Source organism: Pimephales promelas, chromosome 22, assembly GCF_988280905.1.
Source record: "Pimephales promelas chromosome 22, fPimPro1.hap1.1, whole genome shotgun sequence".
Lineage (NCBI taxonomy): Eukaryota > Metazoa > Chordata > Actinopteri > Cypriniformes > Leuciscidae > Pimephales > Pimephales promelas.
This window is the reverse complement of record NC_142790.1, coordinates 1,447,211-1,474,311: the sequence shown is the minus strand read 5'-3', so window position 1 is coordinate 1,474,311 and position 27,101 is coordinate 1,447,211. Positions and strand designations below refer to the sequence as shown.

The 27,101-nt window shown below is 39.5% G+C and overlaps 1 protein-coding gene across 1 annotated transcript in view; it reads right to left on the bottom strand.

The window, feature by feature from the left end:
* LOC120492411 (F-box/LRR-repeat protein 7) overlaps positions 1-23,899 on the bottom strand; it is a 66,061-nt gene extending 42,162 nt beyond the window's left edge. The window contains exon 1 of the mRNA XM_039690668.2: positions 23,628-23,899. Coding sequence (XP_039546602.1) covers positions 23,628-23,664 — 37 coding nt within the window. The 5' untranslated portion in view covers positions 23,665-23,899. The remainder of the gene's footprint in view (positions 1-23,627) is intronic.
* Positions 23,900-27,101: the final 3,202 nt, after the last annotated feature.

Here is a 27,101-nt window from a genome sequence, read left to right as displayed (position 1 = left end):
TGTCATAGAGACAAGGGGGCGGGCTCATTTTACTCAGACGACCAATCAGTCTCTCAGGATCATTATGAAGCTATTAAGCCACGCCCTAGCAACCATTTAGAGCACATTAGCAACAACTCCCATAGACTTCCATTGAATTAGATCAAAGGGATATCTCAGGATATAAGTGTCATAGAAACATGAGGGTGGGCTCGTTTGACTTGGGCCAGCAAACAGCCAATCCTGAATCACCTCAACACTTACTGTCAACGCCCTAGCAACCATTGTAGAGCACCTTAGCAACCAAAATCCAAAGAGGGATATCTTCCATTCTGAATGTCATAGAGGCATGGGAGTTGGTTTATATCATTCATACTGACAAGCATCCTGTGGAGATTCATGTTTGGCAGCTGCCAAGCCACTCCCTAGCAACCAAACAGAGTACCCTAGCAACCATTTTGCACAACCTATATCTCTACATCAGAACATCGTATAGAGATGGGGGTTGGTTTATATCATTCATACTGACAAGCAGCCTTTGGAGTTTCATGATTGGCAGCTGCCAAGCCACTCCCTAGCAACCAAAAACAGTACCCTAGAAACCATTTTGTAAGACTTATATCTCTGCACCAAAACATCGTATAGAGATGGGGGTTGGTTTATACATTCACATTGACTTTTGAGCTTCATGATTGGCAGCTGCCAAGCCACTCCCTAGCAACCAAACAGAGTACCCTAGCAACCATTTTGTAAGACCTACATCTCTGCATCAAAACATCGTATAGAGATGGGGGTTGGCTCTTTTTACTCATGCTAGCAAACATGACTTGCTACATGCTACACATGCTAGCAGAGAATAGCTACATGCTAATATTGATTAGCTAAGTGCTAAATCATGCCAAGAAAATGCTACAAATTTCATAGTAACCATCTGTGACAACTACCAACCACCTATACCAGAACATCCAAGCAACCTCCTAGCAACACCCTAGCAACCACCTAGCAACCACCCAGAACACCCTAGCAACCACCAAGAACACCCTAGCAACCACCCAGAATATCCTAGCAACTGCCTAACAACACCATAGCAACCACCCAGAACACCCTAGCAACCACCTAGCAACACCCTAGCAACCACACAGAACACCCTAGCAACCACCTAGCAACACCCTAGCAACCACCTAGCAACCACCCAGAACACCCTAGCAACCGGGTGGTGAGTTTTGCCACTGCAAGCACCACTTCACATTTTCCTCTGGAAATGTACATTCTAGTTAGTGGTGCTTGCAAAGCAACACTATTGTTATCCTGCATACTTATTATTCTTATTCAACTTCCGCCCTTTTTTTGGCACGCTACTCCTCCCGCAGCTTTTGTCACAGACCCATGGGTGAGGCGTCAAATCGACCGGCTCATTTAGGAGAGGTGTGCTATGACTTTTCTAAGAGATCGGGTGTACGATGTTCGCCCCAGGGGCAAAAAACCGGCCGAAAAAATCCCATAGACTTAACATTGCGTCAAACTTTGACGAATCGTAGCTCAAAACGAGGATGTCGCAGAAACGTGTAATTTACCACATTTGAAGAGGCTGACAGGCTCTGTAAGAACATACCTCACAATGGGGTAAAAGTTGCACCCCTGGGGTACAGGAGGGGCCCAAAGTTGCCCCATTGACTTACTATGGTGAAGGACGTCCCATCAAATGCATGTGTTTTTCCTACTATGGTAAATTGCATAGGGATTTTGTATTGAACATAGCTCTGGATCACAGTGTCATAGAGACAAGGGGGCGGGCTCATTTTACTCAAACGACCAATCATTCTCTCAAGATCATTGTGAAGCTATTAAGCCACGCCCTAGCAACCATTTAGCACACCTTAGCAACAACTCCCATAGACTTCCATTAAAAAAGATCAAAGGGATATCTCAGGATATAAGTGTCATAGAAACATAAGGGTGGGCTCGTTTGATTTGGGCTGGCAAACAGCCAATCCTGAATCACCTCAACACTTACTGGCCACGCCCTAGCAACCATTATCGAGGACCTTAGCAACCAAATTTTAAAGAGGGATATCTTCCATTCTGAATGTCACAGAGGCATGGGAGTTGTATTATATCAATCAAACTGACAAGCAGCCTTTGGAGATTCATGATTGGCAGCTGCCAAGCCACTCCCTAGCAACCAAACAGAGTACCCTAGCAACCATTTTGCAAGGCCTACATCTCTGCATCAGAACATTGTATAGAGATGGGGGTTGGTTTATACATTCACTTTGACTTTGGAGCTTCATGATTGGCAGCTGCCAAGCCACTCCCTAGCAACCAAACAGAGTACCCTAGCAACCGTTTTGCAAGACCTATATCTCTGCATCAAAACATCGTATAGAGATGGGGGTTGGTTTATCCATTCACATTGACTTTGGAGCTTCATGATTGGCAGCTGCCAAGCCACTCCCTAGCAACCAAACAGAGTACCCTAGCAACCATTTTGTAACAGCTATATCTCAGCATCAGAACATTGTATCGCGATGGGGGTTGGGTCTTTTGACTCATGCTAGCAAACATGACTTGCTACATGCTACACATGCTAACAGTGAATAGCTACATGCTAATATTGATTAGCTAAGTGCTAAATCATGCCATGAACATTATAAAAACTCTATAGTAACCATATATGAACACTAACAACCACCTAGTAACACCATAGCAACCACCCAAAATACCATAGCAACCACCTAAAACACCCTAGCAACCACCTAGCAACACCATAGCAACCACCCAGAACACCCTAGCAACCACCTAGCAACACCCTAGCAACCACCTAGCAACCATCCAGAACACCTTAGCAACACCCTAGTAACCACCTAGCAACACCCTAGCAACCACCCAGAACACCCTAGCAACCGCCTAGCAACACCCTAGCAACCAACCAGAACACCCTAGCAACCACCTAGCAACACCCTAGCAACCACCCAGAACACCCTAGCAACCACCTATCAACACCCTAGCAACCACCCAGAACACCATAGCAACCACCTAGCAACACTCTAGCAACCACCTAGAACACCGTAGCAACCACCCAGAACACCATAGCAACAAGCTAGCAACACCTAGCAACACCGTAGCAACCACCCAGAACACCCTAGCAACCGGGTGGTGAGTTTTGCCACTGCAAGCACCACTTCACATTTTCCTCTGGAAATGTACATTCTAGTTAGTGGTGCTTGCTGAAAGCAAGGCAACACTATTACTATTGTGTTTTTTGAGCCGGCCCAAAAGTTTGGCACGCTACTCCTCCCGCAGTTTTTGTCACACACCCATGAATGAGGTCTCAAAACGTGCGGAATATTCGGGAATGGTGTGCTATGACTTTTCTAAGCGATCGGGGGTACGATGTTCGCCCGAAGGGCGAACAAATTTTCCAAAAATCCCATAGACTTAACATTGCGACAAACTTTGACGACTCATAGCTCCGAGCGAGAATTTCACAGAAGCCTGCGATTTACCACATTTGAAGAGGCTGATAGGCTCTGTAAGAACATACCTCACAATGGGGTAAAAGTTGCACCCCTGGGGGGCAGGAGCTGCCCAAATTTTCCCCCATTGACTCCCATGTTATTTATTATTCTTCTTATTATTATTCTGGCCACTTTTTGGTTCGCTACTCCTCCCGCAGATTTTGTCACAGACCCATGGGTGAGGTGTCAAATCGACCGGCTGATTTAGGAGAGGTGTGCTATGACTTTTCTAAGAGATCGGGGGTACGATGTTCGCCCCAGGGGCGAAAAACAGCCAAAAAAAAACCCATAGACTTAACATGGCGAAAAAATTTGACGAGTCATAGCTCTGAGCGAGGATTTCGCAGAAACTTGCAATTTACCACATTTGAAGAGGCTGACAGGCTCTTTAAGAAAATACCTCACAATGGGGTAAAGGTTGCACCCCTGGGGGGCAGGAGCTCCCCAAATATTTTTCCCATTGAAATTTTCTAGTATAGCATTTTACTATTCCAGGAAAAAGTTTGGAGCACTCCTACGTCCACATTTTTTGTCACAGACCCATGAATGAGGCATCAAATCGTGCGGCCTATTGAGGAGAAGTGTCAAATGGATTTTATAAGAGATCAGGGGTACGGTGCTCGCCCCAGGGGCGAACAAATTTCCAAAAAATCCCATAGACTTAACATTGAGACAAACTTTGACGACTCATAGCTCCGAACAACGATTTCGGAAAAATGTGTGATTTTCCACATTTGAAGAGGCTTGCAGGCTCTGTAAGAATATACCTCACAATGGGGTAAAAGTTGCACCCCTGGGGGGCAGGAGCTGCCCAAAATTTTTCCCCATTGACTTCCTATGGTGAAGGACGTCCCATCAAATGCATGTGTTTTTCCTACTATGGTAAATTGCATAGGGATTTTGTATTGAACATAGCTCTGGATCACAGTGTCATAGAGACAAGGGGGCGGGCTCATTTTACTCAGACGACCAATCAGTCTCTCAGGATCATTGTGATGCTATCAAGCCACGCCCTAGCAACCATATAGAGCACCTTAGCAACAACTCCCATAGACTTCCATTGAAAGAGATCAAAGGGATATCTCCGGATAGAAGTGTCATAGAAACACAAGGGTGGTCTTGTTTGACTCGGGGTAGCAAACAGCCAATCATGAATCACCTCAACAATTTCTGGCCACACCCTAGCAACCATTATCGAGCACCTTAGCAACCAAATTTTAAAGAGGGATATCTTCCATTCTGAATGTCATACAGGCTTGGGAGTTGTATTATATCAATTATACTGACAAGCAGCCTTTGGAGATTCATGATTGGCAGCTGCCAAGCCACTCCCTAGCAACCAAAAAGAGTACCCTAGCAACCATTTTGCAAGGCCTACATCTCTGCATCAGAACATCGTATAGAGATGGGGGTTGGTTTATACATTCACATTGACTTTGGAGCTTCATGATTGGAAGCTGCCAAGCCACTCCCTAGCAACCAAACAGAGTACCCTAGCAACCGTTTTGCAAGACCTATATCTCTGCATCAAAACATCGTATAGAGATGGGGGTTGGTTTATCCATTCACATTGACTTTGGAGCTTCATGATTGGCAGCTGCCAAGCCACTCCCTAGCAACCAAACAGAGTACCCTAGCAACCATTTTGTAACAGCTATATCTCAGCATCAGAACATTGTATCGCGATGGGGGTTGGGTCTTTTGACTCATGCTAGCACATAGAACTTTCAAAATGTTAAACATGCTAGCTGTGAATAGCTACATGCTAATATTGATTAGCTAAGTGCTAAATCATGCCATGAACATTATAAAAACTCTATAGTAACCATATGTGAACAATACCAACCACCTAGTAACACCATAGCAACCACCCAGAACACCCTAGCAACCACCTAGCAACACCATAGCAACCAACCAGAACACCCTAGCAACCGCCTAGCAACACCCTAGCAACCGCCTAGCAACCATCCAGAACACCTTAGCAACACCCTAGCAACCACCTAGCAACACCTTAGCAACCACCTAGCAACACCCTAGAAACCACCCAGAACACCCTAGCAACCGCCTAGCAACACCCTAGCAACCACCTAGAACATCCTAGCAACACCCTAGCAACAACCCAGGACACCCTAGCAACCACCCAGAACACCCTAGCAACCACCTAGAAACACCCTAGCAACCACTCAGAACACCCTAGCAACTGCCTAGCAACACCCTAGCAACCACCCAGAACACCCTAGCAACAACCTAGCAACACCCTAGCAACCACCCAAAACACCCTAGCAACCACCTAGCAACACCCTAGCAACCACCCAGAACACCCTAGCAACCACCTAGCAACACCCTAGCAACCACCCAGAATACCCTAGCAACCACATAGCAACCACCTAGCAACACCCAGAACAACTTAGCAACCAACAATAATACCCTAGCAACCGCCTAGCAACCACCCAGAACACCATAGCAACCAGCCATAACACCCTAGCAACCGGGTGGTGAGTTTTGCCACTGCAAGCACCACTTCACATTTTCCTCTGGAAATGTACATTCTAGTGTTGTGAATACTATTCTCCAAGACAAAACTTTGGCACGCTACTCCTCCCGCATTTATTGTCGTAGATCCATGAATGTGGTGTCAAATCGACCCAGTCATTGAGGAGAGGTGTGCTATGACTTTTCTAAGCGATCGGTTGTACGATGTTTGTCTGGCGGGCGATAAATCGGACAGAAAAAGTCCCATAGACTTAACATTGGCACAAAATTGGTGAGATCATATCTTTTGAACAGAAGGTCATAGAGACATGGGGTTGGGCTCTTTTTACTCGGCCTATCATGCAGCCAACAAGTAGAGACATAATAACTTCATATTTACGCCCTAGCAATCACTTAGGGCAGCCTAGCAACCATAAATCAACATATTCAAGTCATTTCTCAGCTTCAGAAAATAGAAGAAACATGAATTTTGACTTTTTTGACTTAGACTGTCAACTAGTGTTTAAATATAATCTCATACACTGTATAATCACACCATAGCAACCATATAGAGTACCCTAGTAACCACCTGAACACATGAATAAGCCATTTCTCAGCTGAATAAGCCATTTCTCATCACACAAACATTGTACAGACATGTTTGGTGTCTCGTATGCAATCATGTGCCACACTCTAGCAACCGGGTGGTGAGTTTTGCCACTGCAAGCACCACTTCACATTTTCCTCTGGAAATGTACATTCTAGTTATTATTATTATTATTATTCTTCTTACTCAAAATTTTCTGACTCTAACTCCTCCTAGAGCTTTAACTCTACAAACTCCAAACTCGGGTCAGACCTTCAGACTGTTCTGACTTAGTGTGCTATATCTTTTTAGACTGATTCGACTTTCAGATTTCTTAAAAATTAATATTAAAAATCATAAAAATCCCATTGACTTTCATTGCAGCATGGTCAAATTGAGCCAAGACTACGGTGGCCCAATAGCGTACAACAAAAACTCAAATCTAAATTCCCTGAAGCCCTAGACTCAATTAAACTACCATTCTATATGTACTAATGATCTATCTATCTATCTATCTATCTATCTATCTATCTATCTATCTATCTATCTATCTATCTATCTATCTATCTATCTATCTATCTATCTATCTTTCTAACTAATCTATCCATCTTTCTTTCTAACAAATCTATCCATCTTTCTTTCTAACTAATCTATCCATCTTTCTTTCTACCTAATCTATCCATCTTTCTTTCTAGCAAATCTATCCATCTTTCTTTCTAACAAATCTATCCATCTTTCTTTCTAACTAATCTATCCATCTTTCTTTCTACCTAATCTATCCATCTTTCTTTCTAGCAAATCTATCAATCTTTCTTTCTACCTAATCTATCCATCTTTCTTTCTAGCAAATCTATCAATCTTTCTTTCTAACTAATCTATCCATCTTTCTTTCTAACAAATCTATCCATCTTTCTTTCTACCTAATCTATCCATCTTTCTTTCTAACTAATCTATCCATCTTTCTTTCTAACAAATCTATCCATCTTTCTTTCTAACTAATCTATCCATCTTTCTTTCTAACTAATCTATCCATCTTTCTTTCTACCTAATCTATCCATCTTTCTTTCTAACTAATCTATCCATCTTTCTTTCTAACTAATCTATCCATCTTTCTTTCTAACAAATCTATCCATCTTTCTTTCTAACTAATCTATCCATCTTTCTTTCTAACTAATCTATCCATCTTTCTAACAAATCTATCCATCTTTCTTTCTAACAAATCTATCCATCTTTCTTTCTAACTAATCTATCCATCTTTCTTTCTAACTAATCTATCCATCTTTCTTTCTAACAAATCTATCCATCTTTCTTTCTAACAAATCTATCCATCTTTCTTTCTAACAAATCTATCCATCTTTCTTTCTAACAAATCTATCCATCTTTCTTTCTAACTAATCTATCCATCTTTCTTTCTAACAAATCTATCCATCTTTCTTTCTAACTAATCTATCCATCTTTCTAACAAATCTATCCATCTTTCTTTCTAACAAATCTATCCATCTTTCTTTCTAACTAATCTATCCATCTTTCTTTCTAACTAATCTATCCATCTTTCTTTCTACCTAATCTATCCATCTTTCTTTCTACCTAATCTATCCATCTTTCTTTCTACCTAACTAATCTATCCATCTTTCTTTCTAACAAATCTATCCATCTTTCTTTCTACCTAATCTATCCATCTTTCTTTCTACCTAACTAATCTATCCATCTTTCTTTCTAACAAATCTATCCATCTTTCTTTCTAACAAATCTATCCATCTTTCTTTCTAACAAATCTATCCATCTTTCTTTCTAACTAATCTATCCATCTTTCTTTCTAACAAATCTATCCATCTTTCTTTCTACCTAATCTATCCATCTTTCTTTCTACCTAATCTATCCATCTTTCTTTCTAACAAATCTATCCATCTTTCTTTCTACGTAATCTATCCATCTTTCTTTCTACCTAACTAATCTATCCATTTTTCTTTCTAACTAATCTATCCATCTTTCTTTCTAACAAATCTATCCATCTTTCTTTCTACCTAATCTATCCATCTTTCTTTCTACCTAACTAATCTATCCATTTTTCTTTCTAACTAATCTATCCATCTTTCTTTCTAACAAATCTATCCATCTTTCTTTCTACCTAATCTATCCATCTTTCTTTCTAACAAATCTATCCATTTTTCTTTCTAACTAATCTATCCATCTTTCTTTCTAACAAATCTATCCATCTTTCTTTCTACATAATCTATCCATCTTTCTTTCTACCTAACTAATCTATCCATTTTTCTTTCTAACTAATCTATCCATCTTTCTTTCTAACAAATCTATCCATCTTTCTTTCTACCTAACTAATCTATCCATCTTTCTTTCTAACAAATCTATCCATCTTTCTTTCTAACAAATCTATCCATCTTTCTTTCTAGCAAATCTATCCATCTTTTTTTCTAACTAATCTATCCATCTTTCTTTCTAACTAATCTATCCATCTTTCTTTCTAACTAATCTATCCATCTTTCTTTCTAACTAATCTATCCATCTTTCTTTCTAAATAATCTATCGTTCTTTCTTTCTAACAAATCTATCGTTCTTTCTTTCTACCTAACTAATCTATCCATCTTTCTTTCTAACAAATCTATACATCTTTCTTTCTAACTAATCTATCCATCTTTCTTTCTAACAAATCTATCGTTCTTTATTTCTACCCAAGTAATCTATCCATCTTTCTTTCTAACAATACTTTCTTTCTCTTTCTTTCTTTCTTTCTTTCTTTCTTTCTTTCTTTCTTTCTTTCTTTCTTTCTTTCTTTCTTTCTTTCTTTCTTTCTAACAAATCTATCCATGTTTCTTTCTAACTAATCTATCCAGCTTTCTTTCTAACAAATCTATCCATCTTTCTTTCTAACTAATCTATGCATCTTTCTTTCTAAAAATTCTTTCTTTCTCTTTCGTTCTTTCTTTCTTTCTTGATGCTAATAACATGCTAATCATGTTAGCTTTCTGCTAATCATGTTAGCTTCTTGTTAAAAACATGCTAGCATGATGCTAGCTACATGCTAATCATGCTAGCATGATGCTAGCTACATGCTAATCATGCTAGCTTCTTGCTAAAAACATGCTAGCATGATGCTAGCTACATGCTAATCATGCTAGCATGATGCTAGCTACATGCTAATCATGCTAGCTTCTTGCTAAAAACATGCTAGCATGATGCTAGCAACATGCTAATCATGTTATTATGATGCTAGCTACATGCTAATCATGCTAGCATGATGCTAGCTACATGCTAATCCTGCTAGCCTCTTGCTAAAAACATGCTAGCATGATGCTAGCAACATGCTAATCATGTTATTATGATGCTAGCTACATGCTAATCATGCTAGCATGATGCTAGCTACATGTTAATCATGCTAGCTTCTTGCTAGCAACATGCTAATCATGCTAGCATGATGCTAGCTACATGCTAATCATGCTAGCTTCTTCCTAAAAACATGTTAGCATGATGCTAGCAACATGCTAATCATGCTATTATGATGTTAGCTACATGCTAGTCATGCTAGCTTCTTGCTAAAAACATGCTAATCATGCTAGCTTGATGCTAGCTACATGCTAATCATGTTAGCTTCTTGCTAAAAACATGCTAGCATAATGCTAGCAACATGCTAATCATGCTATTATGATGTTAGCTACATGCTAATCATGCTAGCTTCTTGCTAAAAACATGCTAGCATGATGCTAGCAACATGCTAATCATGCTATTATGATGTTAGCTACATGCTAGTCATGCTAGCTTCTTGCTAAAAACATGCTTATCATGCTAGCTTGATGCTAGCTACATGCTAATGATGTTAGCTTCTTGCTAAAAACATGTTAGCATGATGCTAACAACATGCTAATAATGTTATTATGATGCTAGCTACATGCTAATCATGGTAGCATGATGCTAGCTACATGCTAATCATGCTAGCTTCTTGCTAAAAACATGCTAACATGATGCTAGCAACATGCTAATCATGCTAGCATGATGCTAGCTACATGCTAATCATTCTAGCTTCTTGCTAAAACATGCTAGCATGATGATAGCAACATGCTAATCAGGTTAGCATGATGCTAGCTACATGCTAGTCATGCTAGCTTCTTGATAAAAACACGTTAGCATGATGCTAGCAACATGCTAATCATGCTATTATGATGCTAGCTACATGCTAATCATGCTAACAACATGCTAATCATCTTAACTACATGCTAATCAAATTAGCATCAAGCTAGCTACATGCTAATCATGTTAGATTCTTGCCGAAAACATCTATCTATCTATCTATCTATCTATCTATCTATCTATCTATCTATCTATCTATCTATCTATCTATCTATCTATATTTCTTTCTAACTAATCTATCCATCTTTCTTTCTTTCTTTCTAATCTATCTTTAAAACTTCATTCAAACTTCAAAACTTCAAACGCTCTGGTCCGGCTTTCTCAAGCCAACTTAAAGTTTGTCATCAAACTTTTTTTTCTAGTTCCTTTTCTAATCCGATCGATAGAACATGTAAACACTGGATTGTATTGAAATGGAAACAAAGGACTGCACATATGCAATGATGTTGAAATATCGTAATGATGTTGAAATAGCACAATGACGTAGAAATAGTGTAATGATGTTAAAATATTGTAATGACGTTGAAATAGCATAATGACGTTAAAATACCGTTATGACATTGAAATAGCGTAATGACATACGTTGAAATAGCGTAATGATGTTGAAATAACGTAATGATGTAGAAATAGCGTAATGATGTTGAAATAGTGCAATGATGTTGAAATAGTGCAATGATATTGAAATAGCGTAATGATGTTGAAATAGTGCAATGATATTGAAATAGCGTAATGATGTTGAAATAGTGCAATGATGTTGAAATAGCGTAATGATGTAGAAATAGCGTAATGATGTTGAAATAGCGTAATAACATACGTTGAAATAGCGTAATGACGTGAAAATAGCGAAATGATGTTGAAATAGCGAAATGATGTTGAAATAGAGTAATGATGTAGAAATAGTGTAATGGCGTAAATAGTGTAATGGCATAGAAACAGCGTAATGACGTAGAAATAGCGTAATGACGTTGAAACATCGTAATGACATACGTTGAAATATCGTAATGACGTAGTAATAGCGTAATGACGTAGAAAAAGCGTAATGATGTAGAAATCGCGTAATGACATAGAAATAGCGTAATGATGTAGAAATAGCGTAATGACATACGTTGAAATAGCGTAATGCCTTTGAAATAGCGTAATGACGTAGAAAAAGCGTAATGACGTAGAAATAGCGTAATGACGTAGAAATAGCGTAATGACGTAGAAAAAGCGTAATGACGTAGAAATAGCGTAATGACGTAGAAATAGCGTAATGACATACGTTGAAATAGCGTAATGCCTTTGAAATAGCGTAATGACGTAGAAAAAGCGTAATGACGTAGAAATAGCGTAATGACGTAGAAAAAGTGTAATGACGTAGAAAAAGCGTAATGACGTAGAAATAGCGTAATGACGTAGAAATAGCGTAATGACGTAGAAAAAGTGTAATGACGTAGAAAAAGCGTAATGACGTAGAAAAAGCGTAATGACGTAGAAATAGCGTAATGACGTAGAAATAGCGTAATGACATACGTTGAAATAGCGTAATGCCTTTGAAATAGCGTAATGACGTAGAAAAAGCGTAATGACGTAGAAATAGCGTAATGACGTAGAAATAGCGTAATGACGTAGAAAAAGCGTAATGACGTAGAAATAGCGTAATGACGTAGAAATAGCGTAATGACATACGTTGAAATAGCGTAATGCCTTTGAAATAGCGTAATGACGTAGAAAAAGCGTAATGACGTAGAAATAGCGTAATGACGTAGAAATAGCGTAATGACGTAGAAAAAGCGTAATGACGTAGAAATAGCGTAATGACGTAGAAAAAGCGTAATGACGTAGAAAAAGTGTAATGACGTAGAAATAGCGTAATGATGTTGAAATAGCGTAATGATGTTGAAATAGCGAAATGACGTAGAAAAAGCGTAATGACGTAGAAATAGCGTAATGATGTTGAAATAGCGTAATGATGTTGAAATAGCGTAATGACGTAGAAAAAGCGTAATGACGTAGAAAAAGTGTAATGACGTAGAAAAAGCGTAATGACGTAGAAAAAGCGTAATGACGTAGAAAAAGCGTAATGACGTAGAAATAGCGTAATGACGTAGAAAAAGTGTAATGACGTAGAAAAAGCGTAATGACGTAGAAATAGCGTAATGACGTAGAAAAAGCGTAATGACGTAGAAATAGCGTAATGACGTAGAAAAAGCGTAATGACGTAGAAATAGCGTAATGATGTAGAAATCGCGTAATGACGTAGAAATAGCGTAATGATGTAGAAATAGCGTAATGACATACGTTGAAATAGCGTAATGCCTTTGAAATAGCGTAATGACGTAGAAAAAGCGTAATGACGTAGAAATAGCGTAATGACGTAGAAATAGCGTAATGACGTAGAAAAAGCGTAATGACGTAGAAATAGCGTAATGACGTAGAAAAAGCGTAATGACGTAGAAAAAGTGTAATGACGTAGAAATAGCGTAATGATGTTGAAATAGCGTAATGATGTTGAAATAGCGAAATGACGTAGAAATAGTGTAATGATGTTGAAATAGCGTAATGCCATTGAAATAACATAATGATGTAGAAATAGCGTAATGATGTAGAAATAGCGTAATGATGTAGAAATAGCGTAATGATGTTGAAATAGCGAAATGATGTAGAAATAGTGTAATGCCGTAGAAATAGCGTAATGTGTGTTAATGTATGTAATATTAATCATATAAAGAACCGATGTAGGAGATGACATTTAAACGCACACCTCGACCCGATCACATGTTCAGTGTTCATGTAAACACTACATTCAGATTCATCAGTCGGAATGAATTCAGTCCGATTGAAAGAAAGGTTGTGCACAGCCATTGTGTGCTTGTTTTTGAGGTCATAGCATTCAGTCCCATTGGCAGCAGTGGGAACGCTGGTGTGAAGGGTGGGGTGCAGCGCTTCCCACTGTAAGTCAATATTATAACAGATGCAATAAAAGTACCATCGGACATTTTGGGCCCCATCACTCATTCACTCACTGAAACTCCTCTTGTTCCTAATCCAGAGTGAGGGCTGAGGTTTTCATGATTAAAGATTTGGAGAGGAACTCATTACCCAAAACTCATCAGGAATGCGCCAAAGCTGAGCAAAACCCTTCGTTTCTTTCTGCCAAGTAAAGAAAAAGGCAATATCCGTGACTGGAACAATAGATGGAAGAAGTTACTTTAGTATCTCGAATACTGGCAGAGTTTGCAGTTTCGCAGTGATCCTCCAAGACGGATTTATCTATCGTACATTAGGACATATTTGGCCACTGTGCAAAAACCGTTCATGATGGCTTGTTACTTGCATTTGGTTGAGGTTTAAGAGGGGGAATAAGTTCAATACATGCACATTAGTTCACATTTGTGTATTTGAATGTTGGATTGGTGTTGTAATAAAAATGTGGTCATTCATAGCCTGGAACGGAGAGGCTTCAGACATAAATCAAAAACACTTCCACCATCCTCAAGGTTATTGTCCCCCTGTCGCAGGGACAAGCCAGTGTTAAGAGCCTGAGTTTCCATGCTTAGTTGGTATATGACCATAGCCATGCTAACCAGTAAAGCTAACCAACCAGGGGTGCATTTCCCAAAAGCATCGTTAACCATTAACCGTTAATAGGTTACAACTTAATTTAACGGTCACTGAAATTCCCAAACAGAATCTCAACAGATCTTGACCTGTGAGCAGCATAGTTTGTTGTTAGTAGACGTTGATTTTAAGTCTCTCTGTGGTGAAAATTAAGCTTTTAATGTTGTTTATGTGTCTATGAGGAGTTTTTAGCCGTGTGTAAGTTGATAAGTGGACAGCATTGCTGAGTATTTCCTCCTTAAAACTGCAGTGAACCAAAGACAGTCTCAAAAACACACTTTGAAATCGCTGGTGTTTCTGACGTCACAAACTACCTTGTAACCAATCAGATCAACGAGTGATCGTCAACCAGTGGATCTCTGAGTGAGTGAGTGAGTGAGTGAGTGAGTGAGTGAGTGGGGGCGGGGCTTATTTGCATATTCATAGAACCGCACATACTAAATGAGGCAAGGGTGTCGAGTTACAGTCAAGATATTTTAACTCGTGAAGAAATTTCAAGGATAGATGACATTACTGACTACTTTAAAAGAACCATTGTTTTCTCAGTGTGAAGGACATATTAATGATCTAAAGAATGGAAAGGCTCCATGGATGTTAAATGTTCACCATCCCAGACTCTGTGGCCCCCAAAGATTATTTAGACAAACTCACCTGCACCATTACTATCGTTTGCTTTGCAGATGCTACTCGGGTTTGATTGATATTCTTACAGTTTTAAGATTCTCTAAAAGGAGTAGTTCACTTAAAAAAAAAAACTTTTGCTGATAATTTACTCGCCCCCATGTCATCCAAGATGTCCATGTCTTTCTTTCTTCAGTCGAAAAGAAATTAAGGTTTTTGCAGCATTTTTCTCCATATAATGGACTTCAATGGGAACCAAACGGTTCAAGGTCCAAAAGACAGTTTCAGTGCAAACTGTTCAAAGGGCTTTAAACGATTCCAGACGATGAATAAGGGTCTTCTCAAGCGAAATCGGAATCTTTTTCCGAGTCATTTGGTTCATTCAACGAACAAAATGGACGAATTGACTCGGAAAAAGATTTGTTCATTTTGATAAACGAGTTCGAACAGGAGAGTCACGAACGCACATCACAGAACAGAGCAAGGCGATCATTTGAGCTTATAAAACTTAAACTTTGTTAATTATTTATTAAACGAGCGATCGTTTCGCTTGATAAGACCCTTGTTCATCGTCTGGTGTCGTTTAAAGCCCTTTGAACAGTTTGCACTGAAACTGTCTTTTAGACCTTGAACCGTTTGGTTCCCATTGAAGTCCATTATATGAAGAAAATCCTGGAATGTTTTCATCAAAAACCTTAATTTCTTTTCGACTGAAGGAAGAAAGACATGGACATCTTGGATGACATGGGGGTGAGTAAATTATCAGCAAAAGTTTATTCAAAAGTGAACTACTCCTTTAAGAGTCCGAATATGTTTTGTGGCCACTGGGAAGATCGTCTTTTATAAATGTGGAGTGTGTATAAATCAAGGCAAATGTGGGAATGTGTGCTCAATAGTCCTACTCATTCAGTCTCCATCTGGAATATTTTTTTTTTTTTAAATCTCCATAAAGGTGGAAAAGAGCTCTTATATGACTTATGGATTAGGGTCATCGGATCAGGAGCAGGAATGGCCACTCCGGTTGTGAAATTCGAAGGAAATCTCCTTTGCAGTCTTTTGTAATTTCTCCTTTTTCGTGATGGGATTGGCTGCGTTCGGGATGGCAAAAGACTGACAGCTTAATGACTCAAATTTATTTTCAAAGTCCAGCAGAGCACTTTCCTTCCTCGTTTAGTAGGAGAGAATGGAGACTTTTGGATTTTCCAGTCGTTATTTTTACAGGTCAGAGTTCAGTTGTAGTTCAGATCTCAAATCAATGATCTATTCTTCTACATCAGGCACTCTTAAATACGTTCACTGTATCAGGAGAAGGATCACGTAAACCTTAAAGGAGTAGTTCACTTTTTTTTTTTTAATTTGGTGATAATTTACTCGCCCCCATGTCATCCAAGATGTCCATGTCTTTCTTTCTTCAGTCGAAAAGAAATTAAGGTTTTTGATGAAAACATTCCAGGATTTTCTCCATATAATGGACTTCAATGGGAACCAAACGGTTCTAGGTCCAAAAGACTGTTTCAGTGCAAACTGTTCAAAGGGCTTTAAACGACACCAGACGACGAATAAGGGTCTTATCAAGCGAAACGATCGCTCATTTAATAAATAAATAACAAAGTTTAAGTTTTATAAGCACAAATGCTCGCCTTGCTCTGTTCTGTGGTGTGCGTTCGTGACTCTCCTGTTTGAACTCGATCATCAAAATGAACGAATCTTTTTCCAAGTCAACTCGTTCGTTTCGTTCGTTGAATGAACCAAACGACTCGGAAAAAGATTCGAGCAGGAGAGTCACGAACGTTTAAAGAATAAAGATAAACATTTGTACATTTATGAACGTTTATAAACTGTTCACACAAATTAGGTGGCTCATCCTCAAAATATAGAGATAATTGTGCCGTGATATTATAGTCATAAAAAATCCATATAAATGGCACAGTTCCATAATTTTAAAAACAACATACAACAAGTGATATGAAATGGTATAATATGCACTTCTGTAATTCTTTATTCATTTATAATTTTGTTTTCAAAGGTATATGTAAAAAAGTATGCGAAAAATACTTATTTAATATGATGTGAATTTGTCAAATTGTCCTTCATGGTTAGAAATATTATCAAAATGTTTGAAATACTCATCACCATCAGCTTTTTTGGGAGAATACATAAGCTTAGTTCAAAAGTTTAACAATTTTGTAAATCTTAAAATCAGCATCTTGAGAATGACCCATCTCTGTTTTTACGCCTGTTTTAAACCTGATTTCTGTGCATCATCAGGCTTATATCATACATTTTAGGTCACATACGTCATTATTTGGTATTGAGTTGAGAAAATCATCTGTAAAACCGTACGCTAGCAGCTCTTTCAGCAAATCTCAGCGGTTTTAGCTCTCGATTCTGGATAAGCGTGCAGCGTCTCTTTTAGCAGCAAAGCAATACAGTTTCCTCATCCATTTTGATTAAGCTGAAAACTTTAAGCTTTGTGAAAGCTTTGCTTAGCAACATAACAATAACAGCGCCGGTCTCTGGCCGTGACTCGAGGCGCGCGAAACACGTGGGGTCCAGTTGAGTCACGTTCTGCTCACTACAACAGGAACCCAAGCAGATGTTCTGGATCAGCGATGTCACCGCAACATGTCGTCAACAACGTGTTCAGTGTGGGTCACGTCATTCGGCTTTAGAAATCCTAGTTTTCCCGTTATGGCAGAGGTGAGAAGAGTTCATTGAGTCATTCAATGCATCAGCGCTAATCTGACAGCTAGTTTGAAAGGTCTTCACACAACAGCTTTCCCGCGACGTATGTTGGCAACGTTTCACCAAAGGCATATAGCAGCACACGACCAACAACTGTGAACAGCGTTTCTCAGTGTTTATCCTGCATGGATGCTTGATAAGAGGAACTTGTTTACAGAGACATCAGTGTTTGTGGGATGAATGCTGAGCTGTACTCATATGGAGCCACTTGTGGTTCAAGTTTATGACCTGACAGAGGATGAAGAGCCATAAACCAACCCTTGTAAATTAAAGGGATAGTTCACTTAGAAATTAATTTTTGGTATGTTTTATCTTACCTCAAGGGCATCCAAGATGTAGGTGTCTTTGTTTCCGCAGTATTTTCAATTTTGATATTTTTAGGTCAAACCGTTGTTGTCTGTTAGTCATATAATGGAGGTCTATGGTCACCACCTCAAAGAGCATGCACAGAGAAGTCCAAATTAAACATGATTTAATGACTCATAAATGTAAGTACACACTGATGGCCTAAGACACGAAACGAGCGGTTTGTGTGAGAAAACGAACAGTATATCGTTTTTACCTCTTGTAACCACAGCCACGTCGAACTCATCTGAGGGCGCGGGCGCTTCGGTCTGTGCAAGCGGCGGAAGTGATCTCTCACGCGATTGCGAATTTTTTTTAACGTTGTCTATCGAAATCGTCTTCCATTGCGATTTCCTGCATATCTAAATATGTTTAGATCTTCACAGTGAAGGATAACACTTCTGAAATCTCTGTGTAAACAATGAGTGACGTACACACGCGAGAGCACTCCCGGCGAACCATGCGCATTGTATTTATCGTGCAATTTATATGCGAAAATTTGTTTTTACATACGCACTGTAAACCCCATGGGATTAGTGATGTGGGGCGTGTGCGTATTACATGCCATAAAGTGCATTTCATGTGAAAACTAGTTTTCACGTATAAATTGCGCGATAAATACAATTTATCATTCGTGCGTAGAAACGGGCGTATATGTTGCCGTAAGATTATGCTTACTCTCCTCTCACCGCCTTATTAATGAAGCTGTGCGTACCTGTGAAATCCAAGCGTGCCGCACAAGCCCTCAAAAGTGAAGCCAAAACGTCTCGATCGATGTAATTTCAAGTGTTCGTTTTTAAAATAAGTTTGTTTTTAGTTAGTTATGTGAAGAAAACGGTGCTCTGACATCATGATTGACAGCTGTGATTGACAGGTTTTCTGTGCGAGGTAGTCACTGAAGCACCAGCGGACTTTTTAAAAAAAATGTTGATTATGTGGTTAGTAGTTGTATTTACCTTATTTTAACGAAGTTCTGCAATCAGCAGACATCATTGGAGAAGAACAAAGCAGACAGAGGACACTTTGGCTGCATTTACACTGCAGGTCTTGATGCCCAAATCCGATTTTCTGACTATATCCGTTTTTTTTTTGACGACCTGCTTACATCATCTTTTAAAAGTGACCCTTATCCGATTTTTGCATTTACACTATACACTGCTGAAACTACCAAAATGCAGACGTTCTGACGGTTCTAAACCGGGAAATTAAGCAAAACAGCACGAAATTCAATTGATGCAGATGCGAATAAAATTATCCAGTGTTTTCTTTCCACAATATTTCAATAAGTCATCAAAACATTGGTCTCGTACGGCGGAGAAAAAAGAGGAGCGGCTCTGGCCATGAGCACTTAAAACGATGCCTCATATCTCGTGAAATGTATTCAAAAACGGATTTATTTCTGTAACAACCCTGCATTTTTGCCTGCACTCTTCACCCCAAACACTCAAAAGACATGAAACCTCCGCATTGCTCCACTGTGTGTATCCTTTCTTCCATCGCACGGCTCGCGCCTATATTCGCGCACTTTTTAATGACGCATGACTCGCATTTACTGGGGAATATCCGATTTATCTGCTTACATGGCACCCGCAAATGCACGTATCTGATTCATTTCTAGGGTTGGGTATCGTTTGAATTTGAAAAATTCTGATTCCGATTCCGATTCCTTGTTTCGATTCCGTTTCCTAACGATTCTCGATTGCGATTCTTTTAAGAGGCAGGGTCAAAAAGGTTTAGCTAACCTTGCTAACCAACAGTCTTTCTGAAGGAAATACTCCTTTCTGAAGGAAATACTCCTTCTGTCACAAATACTTGTCACAAATTTAGCATTTTGCAGAGATTTCGTTAATTTTTAGAAAAGTGAAGCCACACTTTGGACCGCCGACGTAAGCTACTCATGTTCGACTCGCGCGGTTATGCAAACACTTCCGGTAGACGCTTCTTCGTTGGTGTTGTTCAGCGGTTTCTTCTTCTGCTCGGCGGACTGTGAATATCGAAAGTAGGAATTGAAATTTTAACTTTTAAACGATTCCGGGAAAAACGAAAAGTTAGTCGCGGTTCCAATCGATACTCGATTCTCGATACCCAACCCTATTCATATCTGATTTATTACTACATACAGTATGAATGAGGCCTGAATCCGATCTGAGAAAATCGCAATCCATGCGTTTTTTTCCTGCTTACACATTCACCGGTCATATCCGATCTGTGCCACATGAGAGGAAAAAATCGGATTTGGGTCACTTGAACCATGCAGTGGGGCGTGTGCTTGCGTTTGATTCAGCGAGAATGAGGGCGCGGCCTTGATTTCGCGGCTTTACTTCCTGCTCGCGACTGCGCATGACTGGTCCCGAAACACGCAAGTGCGCAGACTCAAGGCCAATTTATACTTCTGCGTAGGGTGCGCGCAGTAGGTACGGCGTAGCATACGCACAGACGCGTCCCATACCGCGTACCCTTCCGCGTTGCCTGACGCGCACCTCTACAAAAATGTAACTACACGTCGCGACGACGCGGACCGCAAGATCGGTGATTGGTCGGCTTGGTAGCGTCGTATTTCCTCCTATGCATTTCCGCACGTACCATCTCCTCCGACGTCTTCTCTCATTTCTGGCTTTCAGTTTTAGTAATTTCACTAAAATGAACTGTTTTTCCACCCCAATAAGCTCCAACTCCAACATGATCCGCTCTCGTTCAGTCGCTATTGCTTGTAGTAACCTAGCCGCAAGGAATCTAAACACAGTGGAACATTAAAACCCTCTGCCGCCTACTAGCGTTTCGGAGCAGTACTGCAGAGCAACCAATACCTGAACGCAGAAGTATAAATGCTCACAACGGCATCGCCGACGCGCGAAGCCAACGCCGTACACTACGGCGTACCCTCGACGCAGAAGTATAAATTGGTTCAAGATGTCAGCGTCATATGGAGACACTGGCGGCTTCAGTTCTCTCTGATGGAAAAGAGCGAAGGGGCGTCGTCCATCTTTTTTTACAGTCTATGGTGAAATCCAGGTGTCATTGTCATTAGAATAACACGCCCCTACATATTCACATCTCCGCTTCCCCCACGCCCTCAGGGCCAATGCGTGTATTCATTTAGCATGCGCAGTTCTATGAATATGCAAATGAGCCCCGCCTCCACTCACTCACTCACTCAGCTCACCACTGGTTGACGATCACACGTTGATCTGATTGGTTACAAGGTGGTTTGTGACGTCAGAAACACCAGCGATTTCAAAGCGTGTTTTCGGTTCACTGCAGTTTTAAGGAGGAAATACTCAGCAATGCTGTCCACTTATCAACTCACACATGGTGTGTGTTAAAGCACGTAAAAAACACCACATAGACACATAAACAACATTAAAAGCTGGATTTAGGATGTACTTAAGAACTGTTCACTGAAAGGTTATTCAGGGAAATAAAAATGATCCATTACTGTAGAAAAAAACAAGCTTTTGGAACCCAAACCCGGTAGAAAGAGTCAAAGAACAGTTTGATTCTTGTTTTTACTGTTTTAAATTGCTAACTGTTTGGAACGGCTGCAACTGGGTCCAGGTTTATATAGACAGATGTTTTATTTCATTGTCCTCGAAGTTCAGATGTGAAGCTCATCCGTGTCCTCTACATGAGCAACACGAGGGCAGGGAGTTCAACACTACACTGGACCCTCTCGAGCCTCGGTAGAAATTGAGTTATCAAAAGAGCCAAGGCTGAGGGGAGAGACATAATTGTTTTCTGGTCTGGAAAACAACTTCTCAAAAGCTTTCATATGTTTCCTGTCCTGTGCTTGCGCACAAAACACAAGGAGAAATGCACCAGGCCTGAAGAGAAATGCAAAATCAGGGGTCCAGAGATGCAAATATATGAACTTTTATATGCAGTAAATAGAGTTACAGAGCCAGAATGTTTCATTTGCCATTGTTTAGCAATTCAATCACATTTGTGCACTAAATACCATATTATAGGACGAGGAGTTACTGCGTTTAAACAGTTGCAATGAGCGAGAAGTGAACTCCAAGTAACTTTGTGTTTCTAACATCTGTTTTACAAAAATACTTCGCACCTGCTTAGATCACGGTGGTCCGAAGGAAAAACATTTTTTGTAATTGTTGGATGAACACACAAGCACTTGCATAGTGGACCAGGAGTAGAGAAAAAGACAGCTGTATTATTTATTATTGAATTGAAATCCTCCCCTATAGATCCAATCACAGGTGTTGACTGGAGACGCATTGACACACATGATCAGGTAAAGCACTGATCGAGTCACTCCAGACAGATGTTGATGCCAGATGTAAACAAGCCCACATGTGTTGAGTTTAAAGCTGCATCTGCACACACCATCATAAAACCCCTCTGTTTGTAAATATACGCTGTTAAAGTTATCTTCAGGGGCGTTTAGACGACACCACTTTCAGCTAAAAACGTCATTTACACAACAACATTTTGGGAGCCCGAAAACGCAAACTTTTGAAAGCAGGTTTCAAAGTGCAAGTTTTAGAAATGTGTGAAAATTATGTTTCTTTACAAAGAGACATCGCCATCTACTGGCCTGGCGGCAGAATACAGAGATGTTTGTCGTGGATCCTCTGTGAACCGGGATAGTTTTGACAACATTGAAATAATTGAATAAATTGAAATAAAATATCTGATCATAATCTTGATGCCAACAGTTCTCATTTTCATTTTGTTTCATTTCATTTAGGCTACTAAAATAACTAAAACTGAAAAAAAATAGTAAAAAATAGTAAAAATTACAATCAAAATAAAAATTAGTACAAAATGAAAATGGAGAAAATAAAATAAAAACGATCCAATCTCAATGATACTAAAATATCACTGCCTATACCTTTAGCAAACTTCAGGATATGCCATTTACAAATAAGATATAGTTGTTGAAAGAACAATGTTTGAGAGGTTCGACAAGTACTGAGATGTAAGTTTTAAGAAGGAGGGAATCCTGTGTCGCGCTTGTATTTGATGTAATAGTGGGCGTGCTGTGTACGTTCTTTACAGTGGGGTGGGCGTGGTTGGTAGATTGTTGTGGGCGTGGGCGTGGCGCAGTCCTGACGCAGACACGTTTACCAGGTAACCACGCCCCCTAAAGCAGCCTTTCTATTCATAACAAGCGTGCGATCGAGTTACAGGCTGTTTTAGAGGCAGGTGTCTCAGGATGACTTTGACAGTATCTCTCAGGTATTATTTTTTGTAAAATACCACGTTTTATGTGTGTAACTAAAATTACATATGCAGCTTCAATCACTAGCCACATCTAATCAATTTAGCCGTGTTTTAATACACTTTGAATGTACCATTTCCTCATTAATTTAACTTTTTAGCTACTATTAGCTACAAAATAAAAATAATTTTAAACCATTTTAACAAAGCTGCACAACCCCCCTCCTTTTTAGCTGAGATACTGGCTTAATTTATTCAAATTTATTAAAACTCATCAGAAGCGGTATCATTCCGCTTTAATTTCCCGCTGGAATATTTTCTATTAGCCTACTGTACTTATTATTACCACACCAAAAGACACCAGTGCATGACAGTTGCTAAAAAAAAAATAGAAAATCAGAAAGCATCGCATAAAAGTTCTCAGGGAAAATATCGCATACCTTCACTTCCATACTGTTTGCCATTGTTCGCACCCATCCTGAAGAACACATAGTCTCTCCACACAGTGAAGCATTAATGTGACACGGGGAAAGTCCTCGAGCTGACACGATACACATCCATGAGTAAAAGTCTTCTTTAAACCAGAGAGCAGAGCCGAATCCAGATGTTCTTCTGTCTGAGGAAAATGCCCATTATCGAGGAGAAGCTGATGTGGAGCGGGCGGACCCGACGTGTGTGTGTGCGTGTGTGTGTGTGTGTGTGTGTGTGTGAAGAGAAGCTGAACCACAATAACTCACTTACACTGAGACTGTGATGGAGGGCTGGACCAGCCTTAAAGAGACCCTCGGTTTAAAACCACAGATCATCTAAAGTAGCCTATAGTGTTTGGGGACATCATAGCTCATTAATATAATATAATAGGCTAAATAATATAATATATTCCTATATAAAAATGGTTAAAATAATAAAATTAGTGCTGCACAGTTAGGCTATTAATCGCATCTAAAATAAAGGTTTGTGTTTACTGTACTGTGTATAATTATTTTATATTAATAATACACACATACAGTATGCATGTATATAGTCTATATATATTTAAGAAATATTTGCATGTTGTATATACATTTATACATAATTTATATTATATACTGTATAGATTTTTTTATAAGAATTTTAAATATTTTTTTCTATATACAAGAGAATTATATACACATGTACTGTAACACATATAAACACAAACTTTGAGATTTATCATTGCCCTGCACTAAATAAAATATAATATAGTCTAATATAATGTAATATAATATAATAAAAGAGTATTGGTCTCTTAAGAAGCACTTTAAAATGTATGAATGCCATTGCATTATTATAACCACTTAGTGGTTTTCAAATTTGAGTGGATCGTGTTCATATTTCCTATAGTGGTAACGTGTGTGATCGTGTGGGAAACTGATTCATGTCCTCCAATAATCACAGACACACTGAAGTCAGTACTGAAACAGTGTATAGATGAGATAAACAAACACTGCGATGTACAGCAGATGCATCTGAACATGTGGACCATTAATTAAATAAATATTAACACCAGTGAAGGAAATGAACCAAGTCTGCATCCTTACTGTGTGCTTCTATTGTTAGTTAGAGACTTCCTGCGCAGAATGAAGGCATTCGGGACTATCAGCGGAAGCCTTTTACTCTCAACAACAGGAATCATACACACACAAGGGTATTTTTGTCTAGGAATTACTTCCATGAAACTCCCTTAAATCAGTAATTGCCCTTGACCTTTATGTTGTAGAAACAATACAAAGTTCCTTATTTTTTTAAGTGCCGATGGACTTTTATTGTCTAAGAATTAAACATCTCTCTCTCTTTAATTTCATATTATGACAAAGGTGAATAGACTCATGCCAAATTAACACAAGATCTTACTACTTTATTCCTGGACCACACGGTTTTAAAAAGGTCTTTCTAAATACCAATGGCTGTTGTTAATTATGTATTCATTTATTATCCATCTATCAAACACAGATCTGAGCAGAGTCTGTAAAACATGTTGAGTTGCACAAATGTTATTTTTCTTGGAAGTGAGTTTGAGAAAAAGTTTAGCGTCTGCTTTTGACTGGTGTGTGTTGGCTTGCATGACCAGAGTCTGTTGGCTGTGTGTGTGTGTGTGTGTGTGTGTGCGAGAGTTAAACGCCAAGCCGGAGAGTTTCTCTCTCTCTCTCTCACACACACACCCTCTCAAACGCCAAGGTCAAACGCCAAGCCAGAGAAAGCCTTTACAGCCAAACACTCTGCAGCCCAAGAACACTATCTACTTCCTGTCTCTGGGGCTCTATTGATGGAGGCTGGCACACACACACACACACACACACACACACACATATGCAGATGTGATAGCAGAGCAGCAGGAAGAAAACCTTAAGCAGCTGCTCAGTATGTGGTTTTGAAAAGATGTGAAACCTGAGACCTGGAGAGAAGTTGCAGCGATTAAAGTTTTAAAATGTGAGGTTGAGTTATATGAAATATTTGTTCCTTTTGTAGGATGAGGCGCAAAACATTGCAGTCAACAAAAACACACTTTTGAGGAGGCGCTTCCACTATAGAAAACCAAACACTTCCACTAGAGGAAACTCTCACATTCATTTCCAATGCGCTCATTTCTGACGCCGAGAGGCAACAAGTGTGACTATTTTATTCAGCACCATTCAACCTGTTCGAATCATGTTCCAAAACCTTAACCAAGTTTCGTAACAGTCAGATGAAGGAAAAAAAAAAAAAAAAGTAAAATTTTTCAGTCAAAAATGACTGAGGAGCACCGGAAGTAATTTGGGCATTTAAGGTCATGTGATCAGGCGGCCAGCACATGGAAATAAGCACTCATATGGAATACCAGACTGATCTCATGAAGTAGCGTGTGTATGACACGCCAATTCGTATTTCCATTTTTGGCATGCTATCAAGACGCATAATCGCTTTTCAGCGTGTTTATGAACACCGTTGACTTAACGTTATTACTCTATATAAATATATGACTTACCTCAACCCCGTCCCTAAACCTACCCGTCACTGGGGTTAATGGCATTTATGAGTGTTCCTTTACCATCCTAGGAAAAAAAAGATCGCTCACCAGATGTAGATCTCTATTTTGCTTCGTTTCGCGCGGACATTTGATGGCGTGTGTACAGACGCGCGGAATCACTCGGACGTTAATGGCGTAGACATGTACGCATGCACGCGGATAGCTTAAAATGCGTAGAGATAACACGCCACTTGACTCGAAAGTGCCGTGTATGTTTACGCAAAAGTCATGATGTCATGTTGGGAATACAGAGTGGCGAGAGGTTTTGAGCGAGAGGTACTTTAAATACACAGAATCTAACGGTTCAAAGGGATATGTTTTCAGGGCCTCGAGGACCAAAGAAAGATCCCACATAGGAACCGATGGGGGCCGTTGGGAATTCATTCTTCTGGCTCCTCTAAGGAAGCGGATAGCCATAGACATATACACTAGACCTCACCTGGGGGTTCTAAGCATGCGTCAAAACCGCCGCCATCTTGGAACAGGGGTCTTGTCATAGGAAGTAGCTAGGTAACGCTGCTATCTCTGCCTTTATTTCGAATTCATTGATGGTGGCGGACTTTTGTGCAGGGTATGAAGTTCACGGATGAAATCTGAACTAGGAAGAATGTTTAAAAAATTAAAAAAAAAATTTTTTCTTTCTGGAATCAATGATGCATACATGTCTGACCGTTGGAACAAACCAAAAAAACAAGAAAAATCGCATTCATGATGATTTATGGTGATTTTATTTGCGTTAGACCTGTGTCTACTACATTGACGCTGATGCATTAAAGTGGAGGGGCTCCCCTGTTTCAAGATGGCGGCTCTATTGACGCATTCGTTCTAATGAACTGCCGTATCCAAGGTGAGGTCTAGTGTATATGTCTATGGCGGATAGCAAGTTCGT